The sequence below is a fragment of the Sphaeramia orbicularis genome, chromosome 13 (assembly GCF_902148855.1).
Source record: "Sphaeramia orbicularis chromosome 13, fSphaOr1.1, whole genome shotgun sequence".
NCBI lineage: Eukaryota > Metazoa > Chordata > Actinopteri > Kurtiformes > Apogonidae > Sphaeramia > Sphaeramia orbicularis.
Genome location: NC_043969.1, coordinates 34,240,007 through 34,262,471, shown reverse-complemented (window position 1 = coordinate 34,262,471; position 22,465 = coordinate 34,240,007). Strand labels below are relative to the sequence as shown.

The following is a 22,465-nucleotide window of genomic DNA, read 5'->3' as shown; positions in this document are numbered from 1 at the left end:
GTGAATACTGATATTTTAGTTTCCTCTGAAGTTGCCTTTTCTCATCTTTAAAGCTTGTGATTTATGCTGTATAGGGAAATATATTGCTGGCTCCCTCTAAAAAAGGGGCTTTATATGTCTTCCAGCGAAACTATAAGTGCACATGCATATATTATTTATCTGTGAATCTGTACTGAAGATCAAACTTTGTCTTCATGTCTGATTGACAAGTGAGTGATTAAATCTGTGCATTAGAAAATTGAGTGTTTTTAAATAGAGAATACCGAGACATCAGCAGCGGCTGGAGGCTGTATTCAACTGTCATAAATCAATAAAATGCATAGGAGAAGCATATTTAACGGTGATTTTTATTTTTTTTTTACCAAAACTGAAAGCAAGAGTTGAGTTGGCTGCTTTTCAGTGCCTGTAAATGCATCTGTCAAAGTATTTGTCAGCTGGTTATGATGAATCAAGCAGTGCAAGAACATAACTTACACCCACAGGAAACTTTAACTGTATTCTTTGTGTATTAAAGAAGAAAAATCATCACTTTAACCAAATATAATGTGTAGTTATAATTGTAGACAAGAAACGTAATAAACAGAGCGTATAAATACCTGTTTTGAAATCAATACACAAGAAACACAAGGGTTTATGCACACAAACACCCAACTGCAGCAAAATAAAATAATAAAAAAAATAACAATGACAAAGAGATGTGAGGCTTTTTAATGTCTGCTGCTTATTGATCTAATCAAAGCTCTAATAGGCAAAACCAATTCTCATTTTGAACCTGATAATGGAAGCTCAGCGGATGATTCTGTAATTCGAGTAATTAGAGCAATTGGTTATAAAGAACACGTTTTAATGTGACTAATCGGCTAAAGGTTAGGTTAGTCAGGTTAAAACAGAAAAACTGTAGCATGATTCTGTGTTTCTAACATCAAGGATGGCAAGCAATTACATGCTTGAAGGTGCTTTTTTATTCTTGACATTGCTTTCAATGAAATCCTCTCTTATAAATCAGCAAAGGACTTTTATCGCGATAATGAGGTATAGCTCTTCCAGTCACACATGTCAAAAGGTAAAACAAACCCATTATGAGGAAACAAAAGGAAAAGGAGGGAAGAAAAATGTCATTTGAAAGGATACTGAGCCTCTCTTGTAAATCCTGAGTGGGAGTGTGACTCACCTCTTTCACTGTGAAACTTCCTACACGTTTTCACAGCAACAAATATATCTTCTTTATTTACAGGCTCCCCCTTTGAAGAAAATAGGAGACATAAATCACAGAAATGCTTTCATGAACATACTGCATAAATCAACACTAATTAAAAAAAATCTCTGTTATATGAAGTCAAATGGCAAAAATTAAGGGTTTCAGGCTATATTAAGTGTCAAAGTGATCAGTGGCAGTAATTTTTAAAAGAAAATTAGGGCCCAGTTTTTCAGTAAATGGTTTGAGGTCATTTGGCCCCCCTGCTTGTCTTCAGTTTTCCCTCTTTAGTTCAGGGAGAATCAATCCGGCTGAGAACTCTGTGGTATTATATATATATATATATATATATATATATATATATATATATATATATATATATATATATATATATATATATATATATATATATATGGCTATAATTTCAAGATGTTGGGTTGAATTCAGTGTGCATTTATAGCGTGTAAAAAAACAAAGAGAAAAGTGAGGTAGGTGACAAGAGTAAACCTCCTTGTGTGCAGCTCGGTTATCACAAGTATTCAGAGCTGGCAGTCTGCTATCATGCAAGAAGATTTACTGAATCAACAACAAACAACGCAATAAAAATGTACGCTACATTAAGAACGTCATCAATCTCTGCAACAGCCATCTCCTTTTCCACACAGAGCATGAAAAAGCCTTTGCGTTCACAGTGAAACCTAAAAACTGTATGTTGAAACACATTATGGTTATTTATTTTATTATTTACTCCACAAAATAAGCAGAAATCAGTTGTTTTTATGCAAGTACAAACTTCAAACGAGAATAACGTGCAAACAATCAGGTACAGGACTGAAAATGTAAGGAATTTTAGTTTTTTCATCTGATTTTATGCCATTTTATCTCTGCTTTAACACTGATTCATGTCCTGTGTTGTATAGTAATGAAGTAAAAATACCTCACTACTGTACTCAAGTATGTTTTGGGAGAATTTGTACTTTACTGAGTATGTTTTTCTGTTGACTTTCACTTTTTCTTTTTTTCTTTTTTACATATTCATGGTGATAAAATACAACAAACAGTACAGCAAGGCCAGTGGAAGGTTACAGTATTCAACAAAAAATATCCATAAATAATACAATAAAAGGAAAATAAGGGCATCACATTACCATTTCAGCGCTGATGTCTTCATTTATTAATCCAGTCCATTTGTCCCAGTTTCTATCAAACTCATCTTTTTTTAATCTTAAGGTATAAGTCATTTTTTCCATCACCCATATTTCCTGTACTAGATCTAACCATTGTTTGTATCTCGGTGGGTCTGTAGTAAGCCAGTTTCCTGTTATGCCCTTCCTGCCAGCCGTGAGAAGAATTTTCACCAAGTTTATTTTCACTTTTAATTCACTACATTTCCTAACTCAACTGCACACTTCTACTGTGATAAATTTTTAATGCACAGCATCATTACTCATTACAAAAAATAAATTAAAAGGAAATTTGGTGTTTTCACTGCCTGACTGCAACAAAGTCAGGAAGCTGATTTGTCATTGGGCCTAATGGCGTAATGAACGAGTGCAAATGACGGTCCACACTCAACCTGTCGGCAATCTGTGGATGTGAGGGAGAGTTGAATGAAGCGAAGCCATAAAACAGGTTGGTTTAATGTCAGTAGTTTAGACTTTGGAGTCCTTGTTTATGAAGTGGGATGTAGGCTCCATGTCTTGAGGAACTAAGCTTCATAGTTTTCTGACATTTATAATAATAACAGCAGCAGTCTTGCACTTTGTTTATGAAGTGTCTGATGTAGGCATAATTTTCAATATTTTGACTGCGTGTCTTTTGTAGATTACTTCATTCATTTTCTTAACCCGCTTTATCCTCACTAGGGTCACGGGGGTCGCTTGGAGCCTATCCCAGCTACATAGGGGCGAAGGCGGGGTACACCCTGGACAAGTCGCTAGTTCATCGCAGGGCTGAACATATAGAGACAAACAATCACTCTCACATTCACACCTATGGGTAATTTAGATGAACCAATTAACCTATTAGTGCATGTCTTTGGATGGTGGGAGGAAGCTGGAGTACCCGGAGAGAACCCACGCAGACACGGGGAGAACATGCAAACTCCACACAGAAAGGTCCCACCCCCCGTCGACTGGTGTTGGAATCGAACCCAGGACCTTCTTGCTGTGAGGCACGAGTGCTAACCACTGCACCACTGTGTCGCCCTTTGTAGATTACTTGATATACTTAAGTATAGTAAATACAACATACTTTAACTCATTTCATTTGGTGACTTGAACTTCTACTAAAGGGTCTGATCAAGCGAAAGTGAACATCAACGTGAAAAAGTAAATTTGCGCACATCATTTATCAAGTGGGCTAATTTTTTTTAGCTAAAGATCTCTATTTTATGTAACTGTTATCCTCTTTAAAACATCACTTGTAGAAAAAAAAGTTACAACCGATTTTATTGATTGTACTTTTTACACCATATCCATGTCTCAGACATAAAAAATATAGTTCGAATTTGACGCAAAAAATTATATCTAAAAAATTTGAATCAGTCACATTTAATAAGACTATTTTGTGAACTGTTACCAAGAAATTACTCTTTAATTGTAACTTACCTATATCAGTATGGACCACCACAAGTTGTATAAAACACTGTGTTAGTATTAAATACATTAAATAAAGCATTGTGATTATATCTGGGTTGTTGTTTTTTTAAAAAAAGTCAACATTGTGGGTGATGCATACAAAGGTAAAGAGTCAACCACGTGTTACTATGGCAACCTGTCCATGTGTTACCACATTCTCATGTCAATAAAACAGAGACTTTTTAATATTTTGCTCCAAAATGTATTTTCAGTATAGTTGAACATAATATCTAAAAGGTTTTGTCCTACTTGATATCAATTTCTGTCGAGAACCACATGTTTGGAATGTTTGCGTAAAGCTTAAAAAATTGATGTCCGATTCAAGTCCACGTGTTACTGAGCAGTCATTTGACATTTTTCACCTTAAAATTTTATCTCCCCAAATGTTGTTATACATAACGTCAAAGTGCTTATAACGACCTACTCAAATACGTATAATACATGTATAACACTGGTCAACAACACATTAATGGTTTAAGTTTTTTGAGCTGATTTAGGATAATTTTGGTGTGCTGAATCCAAAAATCACATTAATTTTGCTCAATCAGGTCAACTTTCTGAACTATGCTACATATTGGCTTTTTAACATTTTTGCTTACATTTATGGGCATTTTCACATCATATGATACAAAATTCTTTCATATTTCTTGTAATAAACGAGTTCTGAAGATTTTACTTTTGCCAATTTATGATTAATGTTTTTTTTAATATTACAGGTGAATGAAATGGCTTCGACTAGAAGATCTTGCAAAAATAAGCATGACGTATTCTGCTACATCTGCGGTGAATACACCATTGTACCTAACAGGAATCCTGTTAGAAAATGATTTTTTTTCTCTTAAAACCTATTTGGGGTGAGAGCTATATAAAAAATCAATTGATAAAGTTACAAAAATGTAATCAATTTTGTGAGAAGATCAAATTTTTCAAAATCAAATTAGCAAAAAAACCTGACCTGATTGAAAAAAACAGATGTCATTTTTGGATTTAGCGGTGCAAAATGGTCCTAATTCCGTTGAAAAAACCTAGACAACTTGCAAAAAACATTTTTTTGTAACCCAGTGTAAGAGTTACTCTGCTTACACGACAGAGACTGTTGAACACCAAATGCGTCCACGTGTTACCGCTTGATCAGACCCTTAAATAATTTTTTGTTACCTGCATTTCTACTCAAGTGTGATTTTCCAGTACTTTATACAACACTGTTCATGTCTGATACTGAAGTGAACAGTCCTCTGTCCTGAAACGTCCAGTGTGTAAAGTACAATGTGACAGTAAGTTTGATGCCTCAAACAAAAAGGACATGTAATTCTGCAGCGGTCACTTTGCTGATTATCCTCCTTGAAAGGGACTCTCGGGGCTCTTGACTCTTTGTTGACGCTGCAGCCAAGTGCTGCTGTGGCCCCATTAGGCAATTTGTCTTGCAACTGTTCCGAACACTGGTGGAGTAGAATATGTCCCTTCTCGTTTCGTCTGAACCAAGGCTTGTCCCCGAATACTTATTAAACTGCTGACCTTCCTGTTTCTCCACTGGCTGCACAAGTCATTGTTGTGTTTTCTGGTCAAATTAATGAAGTTTTATGAGCTTAGTGATTTCTGTGGAGACAATGGTAAAAAAATGCATGAGCTACTCACTGTTCAGGCTGTACCAAACATGTATCAGATTCAAGACTACAAACACACACACGGTATGTGATTTGAATTACAAATGACAAGTTCAGATTGGGTTTTTTTTTTTTTTTCAATTCAAGGGAAGGAGAGAAAATATCAGAATTGGGACACTTTAAGCTGCAGTAGTGACATCCCAAATTCAGCTCACCTCACCTCACACACTCAACACCCACCAGTGAAAGTCTGTTACACATCAATGCATTCCTATCAATTTTTCCAATACTGTCTAAAACTCCAGGCTGCATGTGGGGTCAACAACTGCCGGCCAAGTGAAAACTGTTCATCTCACAAGCCTCTACCATGCACAAGGTACTATGCAGCTGGGTATTCCACCAATCCATGATACAACCCAAAAAAAAAAAAAAAAAATCTGTGTGAAAAATCTGTGTAAAATGAAAAGCAGAATGCAACGATATGAAAATCTCATAAACCTGTATTTTCTTCAGAGTATAAAACAGAAAACAAATCAGAAGATGCACAATTTGAAGAAAAAAATTAGGTTATTTTGAATTTGATGGAAGCAACATGACATGGGACTTTGTGAGCAGTAGAAAAAGATGGGGTAAGGGGGTGGGAGTATATGAGTTGTACTTCACTCCTTTTCAAATGTTTTTTCCCCTTGTGTTTTTGACATTCGAAATAAAAAAAATTTAATAGAATATATTAGCAATTTTCTTGCAAAGAAAATTACATAATTTTACCCTATTGAAAATGCAGTTTTTCATAGATAGGTGAACCTCTGCCCATCTTTACTTCTGAGACACTCTGCCTCAATAAGTTACTCTTTTTATAACCCAGCATATCACTAACCTTTGTCAATGAACCAAATTAGTTATAAAATTTTCCTCCAGCTGTTTAATTTTAGTCTGACTTTTACAGCTTTTTGTTAACCCCATTCCAACTTTCTGGAGACGTGTTCCTGCCATCAAATTAAAAATTACCATATTTTTTTACTCATGAAAATGTACCTTTCTATGTTCTATGTAAATGAAATGAATTTTTGACATTTGCAAATCCATCCATCCATCCATCCAACTCATGTATTCCATTTTTATTTACATTTTGCACGTCTTCTTTTTGGGAATGGGGGTTGTATTAAGAATGTTTTCATTTCTGCACCTGCAACCATGAGCAAAAAATTAAACTCTTGCTCGTGAAGACACTGCTGCTTTTATGACTTTCTACCCCATCAATGGTATTTCCCCCCTTCAGCCACACCCACTCACTGGTTTCCACACAGATAAGACATGTCTAATTCTGGCCTAAGGACAGCACAAATTATTTCCTGCAGGAAAGAGTTCAGATATCCTTTAATAATAACCAACTCGAATATCTTTCCCTGCAAAATGTCACAAGAAAGAAATTACATGAGAGACATTTTTTATAAGTTAATGCGCTAAACTTAGTAATAAAGTTTTCATTACTTAAGAAAAATTAGAGACTCCATGAATGTTAATTGTAATGCAGCCCTGATTTTCTCCACTGTGCTAGAATTTTACTTATCAAATCTCCAAAGATTACGGTGGGTTTTAACTTAAGACACACAAACACGTGTGACACTATTTACAAACTATAGATGTCCCTGAAAAGTACACTTTGTTCTAAATCTATCACACAATGTTCGATTTTATTTGTGTTTTCAAAGATAAACAATTATTTATATGCTGCGAGACTCTCATCTGTCTGCAAAGTGACACAGAGGGGATAAAGGAAAGCCAGTTAGTCCTCAGCTGCGGACAAGATGGATTAGCATGTAAATATATGTCATATATAAATACAGATGGGTGATAAATGCGAGAAAAATATCTAAATAAATGTCGTTCCAGCAATGCTCCTCAGCTGAGACAGTCAACAGTGAATTCTACAGATGGATGGGACCGTTCTTGCAGCAGATATTCCCTGATTTAGTGTTTTGATGATATTGGAGGAGAGCGGGGTCACGTGATTTTTGAAGCAATTTCCAAGCTATCATCATGGAAGAGAGAACACCCATCAAGTTTTATCCATAAGTCAAGGCTTGAGACTGGCACGGTGCTTTGTACTCCAAGACTCTTGATCTCACTTCCAGCCGGCTAACTCCTCTGTTGTTTCCACTTCTGTGTCCTCCATTAGCGTTTTGACCGTGGTTTTTGGCAGTCGTCCTTGGATTGATTTACCATGCGTGGGAGCCTAGATAATAACCTGGCTGGTTACTCGGAAAGACTAAAAGAGTGTCCACTGAGACTTAGTCTTCTCATTTCAAATCTTAGTCTCACATCTGGATAGCAGCTGTAAATGTCTTCATTTGTCATATGTGCAGTTAATTAATGTCAAGGACAGTTTGAAGCATCCTTCAGCAGCCATCAAGACATTTGGCTTCAGCTTGGTAATAATCCATCACCAGTGGAGATGGATGGTCTTGTAGATAGAAGATGTACAAGTTGTTTAAAGAAGAGTTATGGTGCACAGTAATTTTGAGTGGGTTATATAAATATAATGTAATTGATAAATTTTTAGTTACATAGGTCTCGATTCCTTTTCTTTTTAACATTTGACAAAGAAAACAATATTGTACCACAAAAAAATGTTATGAGTCACTTGATGTTGTACTTTGTCATCCAAATAGAACACTATAAGATGAAAGCTCTGATGTAAAGACAGATGCAATAAAATGGTTAGGAGGTACCACTGAACTACAAAAAGACAGACTTTTAGCTACTGGTACATAAAATAGTTACAAACAGCATTATAATGAAAATATCTCTCACAGTATATATCATAGTATGGTGTAAATTATTATTTCCTAAGCCCCTCCCTCAAATGGCTACTGTCCAATCCTACATTAGTAACTGTAGCTAGGCATGGGAGACCTGTCAAGCTTTCAGAAGAAGTAGTCTGACCAGACTGTACTGTAAAAACTCCACTCAACATTAGCTAATGTTAAACAGTTGATGTTGTTTGCATGTTTGATGTTATAATTGTCATCCCTAGACCTTACTTTCATGTTCTTGTTTTGGGTCAAAACACAGTAATGTCCCATCTGAGAGCAAATTTTAATTGATTGCCATTCCAACATTTATTTCAATATAAAGTAGCTCCTTGTTTTGGATAATCCTTTATGGTCCAACTAAAGCAAAAATGAATTTAAAAGTAAAAATGTGGGTCATTTAGCGAAACAACCCAGATAGCAAAATCATTATGGCTTAAATCTGGCCCAAAACTGGCATGCCATTTGGCAAAGTTCTGGGCAGATGTATGGGCCCTAAATGGCCCAAAATAGGCAAGCCAAAATCAAACCAGAAGGAAGCCAAAATTCATCCAAAACTAATTGCGGACTTCCAAAATATAGCCATAATCGTCTCAGAAAAGCCCCAAATCCCCATAATCCAGCCAAAAAGTAGCCAAAACATGCCATACCATCCCTATACTTGATCTCACTCTTTGCCCTGTCTTTTGGTTAACCAGACATATGCCATAACTCAGCCATATACTGCTGGTGCCTCCATATTTATTATGGATAACCTTAATCATACCACAGTTAAGCCTAAAGGTTTTCATAATGCCAAAAGAAAGCCAAAAATGCCAAATGTATGCCATAATACTGCCAAAATATTTGCTATCTGGGAAATATGTCAAATTGTCTCTAAAATGTCCCATCAGAGAGATTTTGAATACCGTGTTTTGACCCTTTTGTAAAACTAGAATCTTTATAAATAAAAAGTGTCAAAAAAATAACATTAGCTAATGTTAGCTAGCTTATCACACAGCTACTGGCAAACGTGTCTGAAAGGGCTCTGATTAGTGTAATTTAAAGTTAGAAAACTTGAATGACTAATAAAAAAATGGTCATCTATCTTAGTTTGCTAACAACTGCATGCTAAACAAGCTATTGTTAGTTAGCATGCTACCTTAGAGTTTTTATTGATCAAATTAACAGTATACTGTAAAGATGGTATCTCTAGTCCCTTCTATCTGCCACTTCATAGCTGTTATCACAGGAGTTTCCGACTGTTTCCTTCATGTTTATCTGATAAAACTGAAAATGCCATAAATGACCTGCTAATAGGTGTTTTAGTTTAGTTTAGTTTATTTCAGACACAAACATGATACAAAACATAGGGAAAAAAAATAAAACAAGACAAAAAAACCAGAATAATAGAAAAAGGAACAACCATGTAGCAATGGTACACTACAATGTTATAAAATTAATATTTGTGTAACTGTGTCAGTGATGGAGACTGATAAAACTGAATATGTTCAGATGAATGTTAGAACAAACTGTCAAATGTAAGAGGAGATGATGAGAGACACAGCTGAAACACAAAATTATCCCATTTAACAGGAGGGGAGCTTTTCTTTACGGCCCTGTGACTATCCTGTTGAATGGTGTATGAAAGCAATAACGTCCAAGGTTGTACTGCAGCATGAAATATTGGTGCTGCTTTGAAGTCGCTGTGGGCACAAAGGCTGAAGGCTGAATATTGTAGGTCATCATAAAACTGCCCATATCTCATCCTGAAACACCCTCCTTCAGTTTTGTTGTTTAATTTAGTTGTCTTTTTTATTTCCTGGCAACAGAGGACATTCAAACAGATCCTGATTCCAGATCAGATACTCACACACAGTGGTGACTCAGTGCTCAGGGTGGTGGCACAGCTCTGGGCCCGGGGAGAGTCCTCGGGCTCAGTGCACAGTTCAGGAACAGCGGTGAGATGTGGACCCTTTCCACTGTCCCAGATATAAAGGGCAACCTGAAAAAAACAGAGACGGATTTGGTCTAACAGACAAACTCATTCGACACCACTACCTGCTCTTTACTCTTGGCAAAGAAGATGCAAGGGATGTTTTTGTATTTTGTTTTTTAGAGCAAGTGTGACAATTTGGCTACAAAAAACTCCACTGGGTATATTTAATATTTAAGATGACTACACAAAGAGAGATAAAAATGGATAACAGTGAGAAATCTGGTGAGTATTATTGTACTTCTTCCTGAAGAAGAGAAAAACAAAATTGAGGATTTAGTTGAAGTATTCTACAGGGGAAAGTAGACAGAGAAGTGGCATTAAAGGAATACGGAATAAAGACGGAACAATCAATGCCGTCTGAATTTTGGTGACTCTCACAAAGAATATCAAACCTTGATGTTTTGCTGACATAAAGCTTAGAGCAACAGACAACGAAACGCATTGATCGAACTGAAGATTCATGCTTTTTCATGCACATAGTATTAATTTTGAATGCACGCATGAAGCTGTAGGTGTATTCAAATATGCAATGTAAATTAGACTACAGTAATACACTTTAGAGGGAGACGGTGGAGAATATACAGTATTCTGTAAATCTCAAGGACTGAACTCGTGCCATCTTTAACTGAACCCCCTTTTCAAGACTGAAGCTGATAAGTCTGAGGCTGTGTTTACTCAACAAAATCCCCAGGTGCCTTCCCGACTGAATTTCAGTGATAAAAATAAGAACCTCAAAGCGGCACCATGACAATTCTCCAAAGTAATGAGATTTTACTCCAAGGTTAGATGGATTTCCTGCTTCGCTCTTTATGTGCAAATAAATTATAGTAGGTTGGCCCTGGCTTGAATGAGAGAAAGAACAATAGAGAACAAAACAGAAAATACTGTAGCAGAGTCATCTGATAATACCCAAGACAAAGTGAGTCTAGAGATAACTAAACTTTGTGACTTTGCATTAACTTACCTCGTGTTTAAGGTCTATAGTAAAGTCAGATTTAAGTGGTTCATCTCTGACTTTATTTGCAAGCCTAAAAAACAAACAAACAAACAAACAAACACAGATTATCAGGCAAAATTTAAAACAAATATTAAATCAAACATCTAATGCAGAATACTGCAAGGTGAAATTATCTAAATATACAGTATGTATTTTTTTATTCTGCTACTCACCGAACAACAAGGGGGATGCTTAACACCCAAGACGCAGCAAAGTCAGGATATTTAAAGATGGAGGGATTTTCTGCAAAGGCGTAGTGATGGATGATGGTTGACTCCTCGTCATGGAGGGGTTTACCGAGAAACCACTCCTAATAAGAGACAGGATATCAGCACCACTGACACTTTCCTTTTTTTTTGGTAGCTTTAATAATATACTTAGATTTTTTTTTTTTTTTTTCATTAACATATTACTGTGAACTCTCATAAAAAGAAAGTTTTGAGTGTCTGGCCCAGTGTGGGAGTATTCACACTGCAGTCTGCCAGAATGTATTTGATTTTTTTTTTTTTTCTGGTGAATATGTTTGTTACTGTTTGGGAAATAATGAGCTTTCTTGATAGAACTTATTTCAAAGATGATACTGCAGTCACAAAAATTGTCATCAAAATTTTCGACATATCTGGGGAACAAATTACCTTATTTTTAGAGAAAATTGTTTATTAAAGCTCCCATTAGAATGCGTAATTAATATATTGTCTTTGAAATATTAATTAATTTAATCCTATTAGTTCCATGCTGTTCAGATGCTTTGTTATATTTTATTTAACCATTTATTTTATTCTAACATTGAGATCAAAAAGAGCATTCTGACCAACACAGGCAGCAACACAGTTCACAAAGTTCCAGAAAAAAACTGCTCTATATGAGGTACGAGCCAAGTAGAAAATGTCAAGCATAAGGAAGGTGTTGAAATATGTATGTTTCTGTCTCTATGGCACTTAAAATCCCTCTAGAAGGGTCCAATGTGACCAGCTCAAGTGTTTCCAATAGGAGGGATCAGCACATTTCAATGCATTTTTGGTCCCTTTTTCAGTACAGACATTTTATTTGTTACATTATCTGAGAACAAATCAACATATTTAACAAATATCCGAATACTCTACATCGCAGTGACTGTGTCCTTGTGCCTCTAGTGTCTATTTCATTTAATATATTACATTTTATCTTGCCAAAATCTAATTTTATTTGACAGGATTTTCACAATGAGATCCTGACCATACTGAGCCGTAACACCAGACAGAGATGTCTTTCTTAAGGGCGTGTTGTAATGAATCAAATTATAAAATATTGAATCCACAGTCTCCTCTTGCCTAGGAAAATGTTGGTGATATTCACACAATAATGAATTCAATCCTCCACTTGGAATCGAAATACCACATAGGGGCTAAATTGCAGAAGACTGTAATAAAATGGGTTTTCATTAATCATTTTATAGTATTTTTTTTTTGGCCCATTTTGACTTCTACAGGTCAAACATGGACAAGTCTACTCACAGCACAAAAAGAAGACGTTTAGAAATGAATGATATTAATAGGAAAAATATAAGTAATTACAGACAAAGCTTTATTAACCCTTTCATGCACAGTGGTCACTCCAGTGGACAGCTCTTCTACAGCTGTTCTCTTGTATGTTCATGGGTTTTGTTGTTCTTTTCATTGCTTTTTTTTTTTTTGACACATATCTTATTAAAGTTTTAAGACACTACATATCTTTTCTGACATGAATTGGTAACATTATGTAGCAAAAATGAGCAAAAATCCCCCAGAATCACAGCCCTCTCCATAGTTTTCTCACAATTTATCAGTAAATACATGTTTCTGTGCGTCAAAAATTAAATGTGTGGTGTATAGCTGAGTGGACATTTTTGCAACTTCATGAAAAAGAGGTTCATAAGATTTTTTTTTTTTCATTATTATTTTTTGTATGTATTTGTATATATTTTTTTACATTTTTAAAATAATTGTTATTTATTTATTTATTTATTTATTTATTTATTTTTCAGAAGAAAATTTTCAATCGCATTGTTTTTTTCATGCCTAAAGAGGAATAAAAACACTCAGGAAAAAAATTTGATAAAGGTTCTCATAACTCGTGCATGAAAGGGTTAAGAAAAATCCACTCACAGCAGTAATATATAATTCCCAGACTGAGGTATTTATCCAGTATTAATATTCTACCTACCCTTCCGACCTATATACAAAAAAATAATTTCATGAGTGGAGAGACAGGCTTAAATTAGGTCCACGGTAGATCACAGAGTGGCGTGTCTGACAGGTTACACTGTGAGCTGGCAAACACATTGTAGCTCAGCAGCTGCAGCGGAGCTGAAGCCAACCTGATATGGTATCTCCTAATTGAACCGATGATCAACCAGGCTGGGATGTAAAACTGAACGCTTTGGTGTTTGTGATGAATTTGGCAAAGTGACAGGGGCATTAGTGGGGGGGGGGGGGCGTAGATGGAAGAAAATGTAGGAATACTTGTATACTTACTTTATTTTTGTCAAATTTTGCAAGGACCTCAACAAACTTATTCAACTTCACACTCGTTTCCTCCTCAAGAAAAACAATCCAGGATGAGTTTTTCCCAAAAGAGTAAGATAAGCTGAAAACACACATGAAAGAAAAAAAATCAAAATAAAACATCCAAAGCTGAAATGAATATTAAAACTAATAAATGAATTTTGCCTTGCACAGAGAAATGACAAAAAAATCTTTCTGCTCATTTCAGTTCAGGAGGAACTAACTAACTGAAGCTCCTGACCCAATCGGATCAAGGCAGCCACAGACTTTCTCCCTAGAGGGTAGAAAGACAAAAAAAAAAAACATCACAAGCACACAGAGTTCTTTCAGGGAGGGCGGCTCTGTAATGATTTTCCCTGCATTTGATGATCTGGGTCCTAAATCTTTATGATGGAACCAGAAAACAGATTCAGATGTCCTTTCACATCCCCCCAAAACAATTACTGAACGCAGATTAGATATTTGAGAGAGCCCAAGCATGTAGACCACTGTAGCTAATGTCATTATCATGCTGTTAGGAAGTCTCGATAACTGGAGTAATAGGCTTACTGTCACAGTTATGGACATAATAGGAAGGCATTTATTATAATGTGAGGCAATCAATTGAAGTTATTGTGTTACTAATAGTTTCTGAAGCAATCTGGAGTTATGCAGTGTGGCAACCTGAACGTCCTCGAAACCAAAATATAACCTCTGTCTCAATCTCAACTGTGTGCAGCCTGTGTGTTTCATTCAAAAGCCTTACAAAAAAAAAAGTAGAAAAAGAATAAATACAAATATAAAGTAGGGATGTAATGGTATGAAAATTTCATATCACGGTTATTATGACTAAAATTATCATGGTTATCATTATTATCACAGTATTGTTGAAACTGTGCTCAAAATGTTCAAGAAGTACTTATACACACTGAAATAATTTAACCAAGCTGTTTTAAAAAAATAATAATAATAATAGAATAAAATAATTGGCACAATGTACTTTCTGTTGGCAGAAACATTCAAATATTAACCCTTAGTGGTCTGAGCCTATTTTGTCAGTTTTTCAGTACTTTTGATTTTGCCTTTATATACTACATAAGCAAATGTTTACTATACCCACGTTTGGTATCTTTTTTTCAGCACAACTTCATCTATAACATCTGTCTATTGTTTTTTCACTTTAACCTACTATATCAACATAAAAGGACAAAAAACACACAAAGAAATATAAAATCCGATTTGAAAAATGTTTATAATTTATTGCATAAATAACACAAAAATGCTTAACAAACCTTTTCAAAGACTTTAAAAGTGAATATTGGTTCCAAATATTAGGTATGTAAAATTAAAATTGTAATAAATTAAAACTATACTCAAATATTTGACATAAAAGCAGATCTTTACATAGGCGTTTTTTTCCCCTAAAAGTGTGGCAATCAAACACGGTTATCATGATAATTAGAATTTAAACGGTAATACTAACCGTCTGCAATTTTACCGCGGTGTATCATTATACTGTTAATCGTTACATCCCTAATATAAAGCAACAGGCTGGAAAGACATGTATGGAAGGTTATGCCGTATGTAACAGAAAATAAAATAGTTTCTGTTCCTTCATACATACAAAACGTCATTATGAACAGCCAAATATACAAAGACACAGACCAGCGTAGATAAGCACATAAACAAACAGTGCTGTCTTAGATAAGAACAACAGGGGATGGGGTCATATCATACATAAACAAAAAAAAAACAAACAAACATACATACACACATACACATACACAGAAATGAGAGTAGGAGGAATCCCCCCCAAAGACAGCATCCAGTTTTGTTATGTTTTTTTTTTCATTCCACCACAGTAGCAGCATTATCATCAAGCGCACAGTAATTCAGGTAACCTGCTATGTAGGGGTGTAAGAAAATGTTAGTTCTGCAATATATTGCAATATTTCATGTCACAATACTGTATCGATATTAAAAAGTACTGTACTGATATTTTTAGGAATTAGTCAAATGCAGATATGGCAGAAGTTAATTTTTGTTTTTTGTTTTTCTTTTTTGTTTATATTTTATTTATTATTATTTAACACCGTTTTATCAAATAATAGTGATTTGAAGCATCCCAAAAGCACTTTTTACTGTCTGAGAGTGGCAGATTTCAGTTCCTTTGAAAACTAGGAGACTTAGGAAAATGTTTGTGATATAGCATTAGATCCTGTTCTGATCAAATAAAAATGTGATTAGTATTTGTACATATTTCTGGTGTAATTCAATTCTTCCAGGAAATAATCTTTTAAAAAATTGCTTTTTTAACAGTATCATGATATATCGTGATATATTGTATCGTGATCCCAGTATTGTGATTTGTACTGTATCACCAGATTCTTGCAATACACACCCCTACTGCTATGTGTTGATCCATACTGACTTTCTCACTTATGGTCCACCCGGCCCTTCAACACAATGGTAGTTAGTCTAGTACCGATGTAAGTTAGGAATGGGGACCAGATTCTATAGAAAACTTCAGTCATACATCTAGACCTGTATGTTAAGTATTCCATGGGTAAGATGTCAAAAATAACCTTATGCCATCCAGCTATTGTGGGGGGTTTACAATCTGTCCACTTCACTAATATGTTCTTCCTTGCACAAAAAAGTGAGAAAAGAGAAAAGTCTTTTGGAATGTGTGCTTTTAAGTTGTGTGTCCAAACAGTAGACACATTGGGTCTTTTTTAGATTTAATGTGAAAACTTAAATGTAGCCTTACAATTTTTTTTTGCTTAAATGTCTCACATACTTGTCCAAAATGTGCGGATACTTACTAAGGCAGCAGAGGAAGAATACTCCAATCACCCTCATTATCCGACAAACCGTGCAGAAGCAAAATCACTGGTGGTTTCTGAAATCAACAACACAGAGATCAGTTCTCTTAACTGTACAAAAGCAGCAGAGAGCTAAATACAATTAATTTGGCTTTTGTGCAGTAGAACACCCTCAGGTGGCCTGGTGTTTGGAGACACTGCCCTGCAGCTGAAAGGTCAAGACTTTGATTCGTCCTAATGAGCCAGTTCTGCACCATCCCTGTCCTAATAGCATATTTAAAAGGGTATATCAATGGTTTTGTGTGTTTTGGACATTCCATTACAAAGTGCATATAATGAGCAATACACTTAAGCATTTTGCACTTAAGCTGCTGTGCTTGATTAAATTTGTTTACTTTTACAGCAGCGGTTACTTTTTATTCATACTTGTATTCAGGGAAAAGCTATAAGCTCAAGAGCAATGCAACACACCAGAGGTATACCGTGATGGATGGATTCACAACTCAGGCAACTTTCAAGAGTCTGTTTATTCTAATACCACTTAGGCTGTCTGGGGTTATAGACAAATACATCAAAAAATAACTAAAACTGTCCCGCAAGCAAATATAAGCAAGTATAAATTATATGTTTAGGTACTACTGGTTCAGTTTGAGTCAGTCAGCCACAAATGCCATGCTGTCGGTGTAAATACTCGCTTTCGGATCAAATGTGTAACAATCCTCAACTGAAAGCAGTCCCAGGTGAATGCTCTATAACCTACTGTTTGTGTAACATTTTCCTGAGCCTCGCTCTGGGTCTGTGTGTGCCACAGACAGGGTGGGAAGGTTGAATGACTGGCAATTTTACTTTCTTTTGGATGGAATAACACTAGGCTTATCTCAAAGGAGCTAAAACTTATTGCATGGGTATTTCATTTGACCCTTTATTGTTGTCTGAGCTACTTCGGTTGCTGTACCTCCCTCTGCACAAAAAGAAATAAGTTGTTCAGAGAGACAGAAATATCACAGGAAACAAGTGTATAGGATATTTCAGGGTGTGGATATGGGAGCGCTTGCAGTCACTTCTTAAATAAGAAAAATGTGTTTGGGCAAAATAATCTGTGGCGAAGCGAAAGAGGAAGGTGTGTGATGATTGTCTGGAGAAAGCTGATGTTTCACACTGTGAGGAAAACAAAGCATCAGAGCGGAAGAGCCTGTGGTTCATTACTGCATGGTCCACTCATCATGCAGCGAGTCAGGGGAACAATGTCCTCTGATCCATTCAGTCTTAGGGCAGCCTGTTTGACTTAATCGACGTTTTTGACACTGTTTACACTTATTAAACCCTTTTAGGTCGTAACGTTTGTTAGCGCACATCTAGCACGAGGTTTATCTCGAAGCCAATTGCATAATAATGACACTTACTATCTTTTATTAAACTGTTTTCTACTTGATATTCACATCACTGCTGCACATAATGGAAAACCTTAAGAAGGCTTAAACAGAAGAGAAAAAGTCTATAACGCAGTCAAAAAATAGCTGCTGCTTCAAAGAGCTATTGACATGATATACAGTAGGAGATTCTTTCAGTGAGATTATGTGCGAGCTACAGGCTTCTAATCAAAAGATAAGAGCTGGTTCTCATGTGGACATGCTTACGATGAGTGAGACGCTGATTGCTTGGTGACTTAGGAGGAGATGGGGGTCATCGAGACCTGGTTGTAAAGGAAAGGAGGGATGGGATGCTATGCTTTTAATCATAGCAAGGGCTGGGGGTTGGGGGGGGGGGGCTAGATGGTTGGGGTTACTGAGCAGGAAGTAGCCAGCTGTCAAAACCACTAAGTGATGAGCTATAACCAAGAATGACATTTTTGATGGTCAATTAAGCCAATCTGATGGAAGCCAAATCTCTAATAGAGGAACGGACTCTCTATTACAATATGTCCATCACAGTGGCTCCATAAACGTGAAGATAAGTGAGGAGTAAGGAATGGGAAAGCATTTTAAAAAACGCGGAGCACAGTGCTGCTACTGGTTTAATCTCATTCTGATGTGCTTGTAAGGCTCTGTGGATTGGAAGTATTGGCGAAACGACAAAAATACTGTGTAATGTGAATTCCTCCTCGAAGGCAGAATGTCAAATCGCAGGAACACGGGCCATGAGCCGACACCCGGAATACACAAGTTTCTCTCTATGTAAATCTGTGGGTATCATAAAACCAGCCAGACAAGGGTGAAACAGAAAATATCTGCTGTGGAAAAAGCGTAGAGATCAAAATGCTGATACGTGCAGTGGTGGGGCGGTCAGGTCAGACATTTTCAGCATATCATTAATGAATGGATGTTTTACACTTCAACTGGTACTACATTGGATTTAATCATTTAAAGGGGTCATATTTTGCTAACCCCACTTTTATTAGTCTTTGGTTCATTTATTTGTGTATTTGGACCCTAATAGTTCAAAAAGGTTGAATTTGAATCCTCCAGGTGCTGCAAAGCTATCTTGATATTTATTCCGGCAAAAATCGAGTGGATTTCTACAACCTGTTTTAATTCCTTAATCTGTTGCATCTATAACTAGTTATGTCACGACATTTGCACATATAAGGTCAAGACTTCCGAAGACCATTTCTCTGAGTACGCCATAATTGGTTGTAGTCCATACTGGAAATATGTCCAAACTTCGAGCCGATTACCTAAAATGTTCAGTTGTTGGTTGAATGGGACAGAGCAGCACAGCCATCAACCTGGAGGGGGTGGGGTGTGAAGTGGCTCATTTGCATTTAAAGGGCCAGCGCTCAAAACCACCTTTCTGGTGTCATTACTCAGAAATAGGGTTGAAGATGGACCTGTGGAGTTGAATTAATGAAGAATTCAGACCCAAGCATAGCATTTACAGTTTATGTAGACCACAGAGGAATGTTTTAAAATGCATAATTCTATTTATAAAAAGCAAAATACCACTCCTTTAAAGGGGTCATATTTTGCTAAACCCACTTTTATTAGTCTTTGGTTCATTTATTTGTGTATTTGGACCCTAATAGTTCATAAAGTTTGAATTTGAACCCTCCAGGTGCTGCAAAGCTATCTTTATATTCATTTTGGCAAAAATCGAGTGGATTTCTACAACCTGTTTTAATTCCTTCTTCATTTGTTGTGTCTATAACTAGCTACATCCCAACATTTGCACATAAAAGGTCAAGACTTCCAACAAACATTTCTCCGAGTACAACATAATTGTTTATCAGCAGCAGTGGTTGTAGTCCATACTGAAAATATGTCCAAATTTTGAGCTGATTACCAGCAATGTTCAGTTGTTGTTTGCATTAACGAACACAAGTGGTTGAACGGGACAGAGCATCACAGTCAACAAGCTGGGAGGGGGTGGTGCGTGAAGTGGGTCATTTGCATTTAAAGGGCCGGCACTCAAAATGACCTTTCTGGTGTCATTACTCAGAAATAGGGTTAATTGAAGATGGACCTGCGGAGTTTAATTAACCCATAAAGACCCAAACAGCCCCCAGCGGCCAAAATCATCTACTGATCTAAAATGTTTAAAACCTGTTGATCCACTAAATCTATCAGTCCATGAAAATAATTGTTGTAAAATACAGTTTGTCATCTTTTCATAGTCATCAGATATGACTCATTTGGACATTCAGAGGCTCTGTAGTGAACGTGGAAACGCTGTCATCTTCTGTAACACTGATTCATCAATAAAACCCATGAACTTGGATAAATGATAGAAGCTGTATAAGCTTGTTTTTATGTTCAGTCATTGATATCCTTGCTGAAAAAGTCACTTTTTCTTCATTTTTTTCTGTTGTAAAATAATAACCTTTGAATTTACTCAGAGTTTTCATGAACATCTACATGATCAGTAAATTCAAATAGGGAAAAATACCTAATTTACAATGAAAAATACAAAATACAGAGGGATAATATAATATAATTCATTTGGGAACTGCCACAAAAGTAGCACTGGGCCTTTATGGGTTAATGAAGAATTCAGACACGAACATAGCATTTACAGTTTATGTAGACCACAGAGAAATGTTTTAAAATGTATAATTCCATTTTTTAAAAAAAAGCACTCCTTTAAAACAGTTTCTATCGATCACCATTTAAATGTCTTGTGTATCCTAATGTGAACCGGTTCTTATCTTTTGATCGTTTGCCATATTTTCATTTTTAATCTAAGTTTTCAGACACAAACACGAGTTCGTGATACAGATTTTGAATAGATTTCTGCTTGTTTTGTTAACAAATATCAAACATCTCTATCTTAGTGAAATGTGATTCATCATTTTTTATTTTTTAATAGTTTAATCTGATGTACACCTACTCCGCTGACAGTGTTAAGTTCATCCTTGTGAGACGATTTCATAAGGACTTAAATGAAAAATCCTTGACACATGAAATGAATTGTTCAACTGCTTACATCAGTATATATTGTGGAGTTCTAAATAAATAATAAAAAGGTAGGTGTAGGTCGTAATATATGCTTAGGCACTGACTCTAAATGCATTTTCCCTATGGGTATATGAAAAGAAATAATCATGACTGCAAGTCTTTGGGTCTTACAGTACATCTCTTTGAAAAGCTGTCAAATCTTTACCGCTGCCTCTACGAGAAAACCCTGATTAAAATTCTCAAAGGACTCCAAGTTTGTGTAATTGCATTCAACTGACACTAAAATCCAGGAGATGAATGCAAACGCAACATGATGTGCTACTCATAAGTCTGTCTTATCTTGTAAATGGTCATGTCTGTTAACGCAACTAAATCTATTTAAACTGTATCTCCTGGTACAAAGTGATGCCACTATTTAATAGACGACACAAACTGAACAATAGATGACCTGCAGTCCAAGTATAAGTCTCAAAATTCCACATTAATTACAGTTTAGGATGTTAAAGACTTGACATATTCAATTACCTCCACCTTTTATGGACAATATTCTAATATGTTACATTAAATATGTATCTGATTGTAATAATATAAGAGTTGTTGCATTTTTCCTTCTATTTATTTTAGATTTTATGGTGTGATATTGAGTCTGGGATTTCAAAGATGTCAATGTCAACAAAAGCAGAAGCCTAAGGTGTATAATTATCTACCTTGCACATTGTCTAATTATATTGTATGCAACACTTAACATTTGGTGATTACCTTAAAATCACAGCGGCAACATCAAACTGAGTAATAATGAGTCACTCAGAAGAAAAAAAGAAAAAAAGGCTTTATCTCCCACAAATTCTGCTCATATATAACTAAACTGCAAATCCAATTATGTGTTGAAACAAAATTTAATCATTATCTTACAAATGTAATCAATGTCTTAATTGTGATGTAAGGAGATGCAATTTGGCACTGAAAAATCTGCTATTTCTTCTGACCTTCTACAATCAGGAGGAGAAGGAGGCTGCAGTGGATGGTGATGCAAAATCCAAACAGTGGAGTTTACATCCATATTCTCATAGGTGTTTTAACCCATAAAGACCCAGTACTATTTTTGTAGCAGTTCCCAAATGAGTTTTCCTCTCTATTTAACCTTTCTTAACCATCATCCTACCAAGCGGGGTCATTTATGACCCCAGACGTTGTTTCATGTGTGTCATTGTGTGTTAAACTGAAACATTTATTCATGGTTTCAGGAGTTTGTTCCGTGGTGTCATCCGGTGTTTGTATTGTAAAAAGTTTTGATCATCACATCAACTGAACTTGTTATGATGGACTGAGTGTCCAGGGTCATGGATGACCCCAACATTTTTTTCCCAAATTGGCAGTATGTGTCTGATGACATGTTTTCTAACATACTTACCTGTAATAATCTATCTGTAACATGATATTCTTTTCCTTTACAGTGAAATATGGCTTTGAGAGGTAGACCTGCTCGATATACTGCTGCACAAGCATTTGTCAGATTAGTTGT

At 35.9% G+C, this 22,465-nt stretch overlaps 1 protein-coding gene across 1 annotated transcript in view; it reads right to left on the bottom strand.

The window, feature by feature from the left end:
• The window catches only part of b3glcta (beta 3-glucosyltransferase a), a 116,810-nt gene that overhangs the window by 26,894 nt on the left and 67,451 nt on the right, over positions 1-22,465 (bottom strand). The window contains exons 5-10 of the mRNA XM_030151905.1: positions 16,553-16,629; positions 13,719-13,830; positions 11,400-11,536; positions 11,194-11,257; positions 10,104-10,235; positions 1,172-1,241 (exon numbers count right to left, since the gene is read on the bottom strand). Coding sequence (XP_030007765.1) covers positions 1,172-1,241; positions 10,104-10,235; positions 11,194-11,257; positions 11,400-11,536; positions 13,719-13,830; positions 16,553-16,629 — 592 coding nt within the window. The remainder of the gene's footprint in view (positions 1-1,171; positions 1,242-10,103; positions 10,236-11,193; positions 11,258-11,399; positions 11,537-13,718; positions 13,831-16,552; positions 16,630-22,465) is intronic.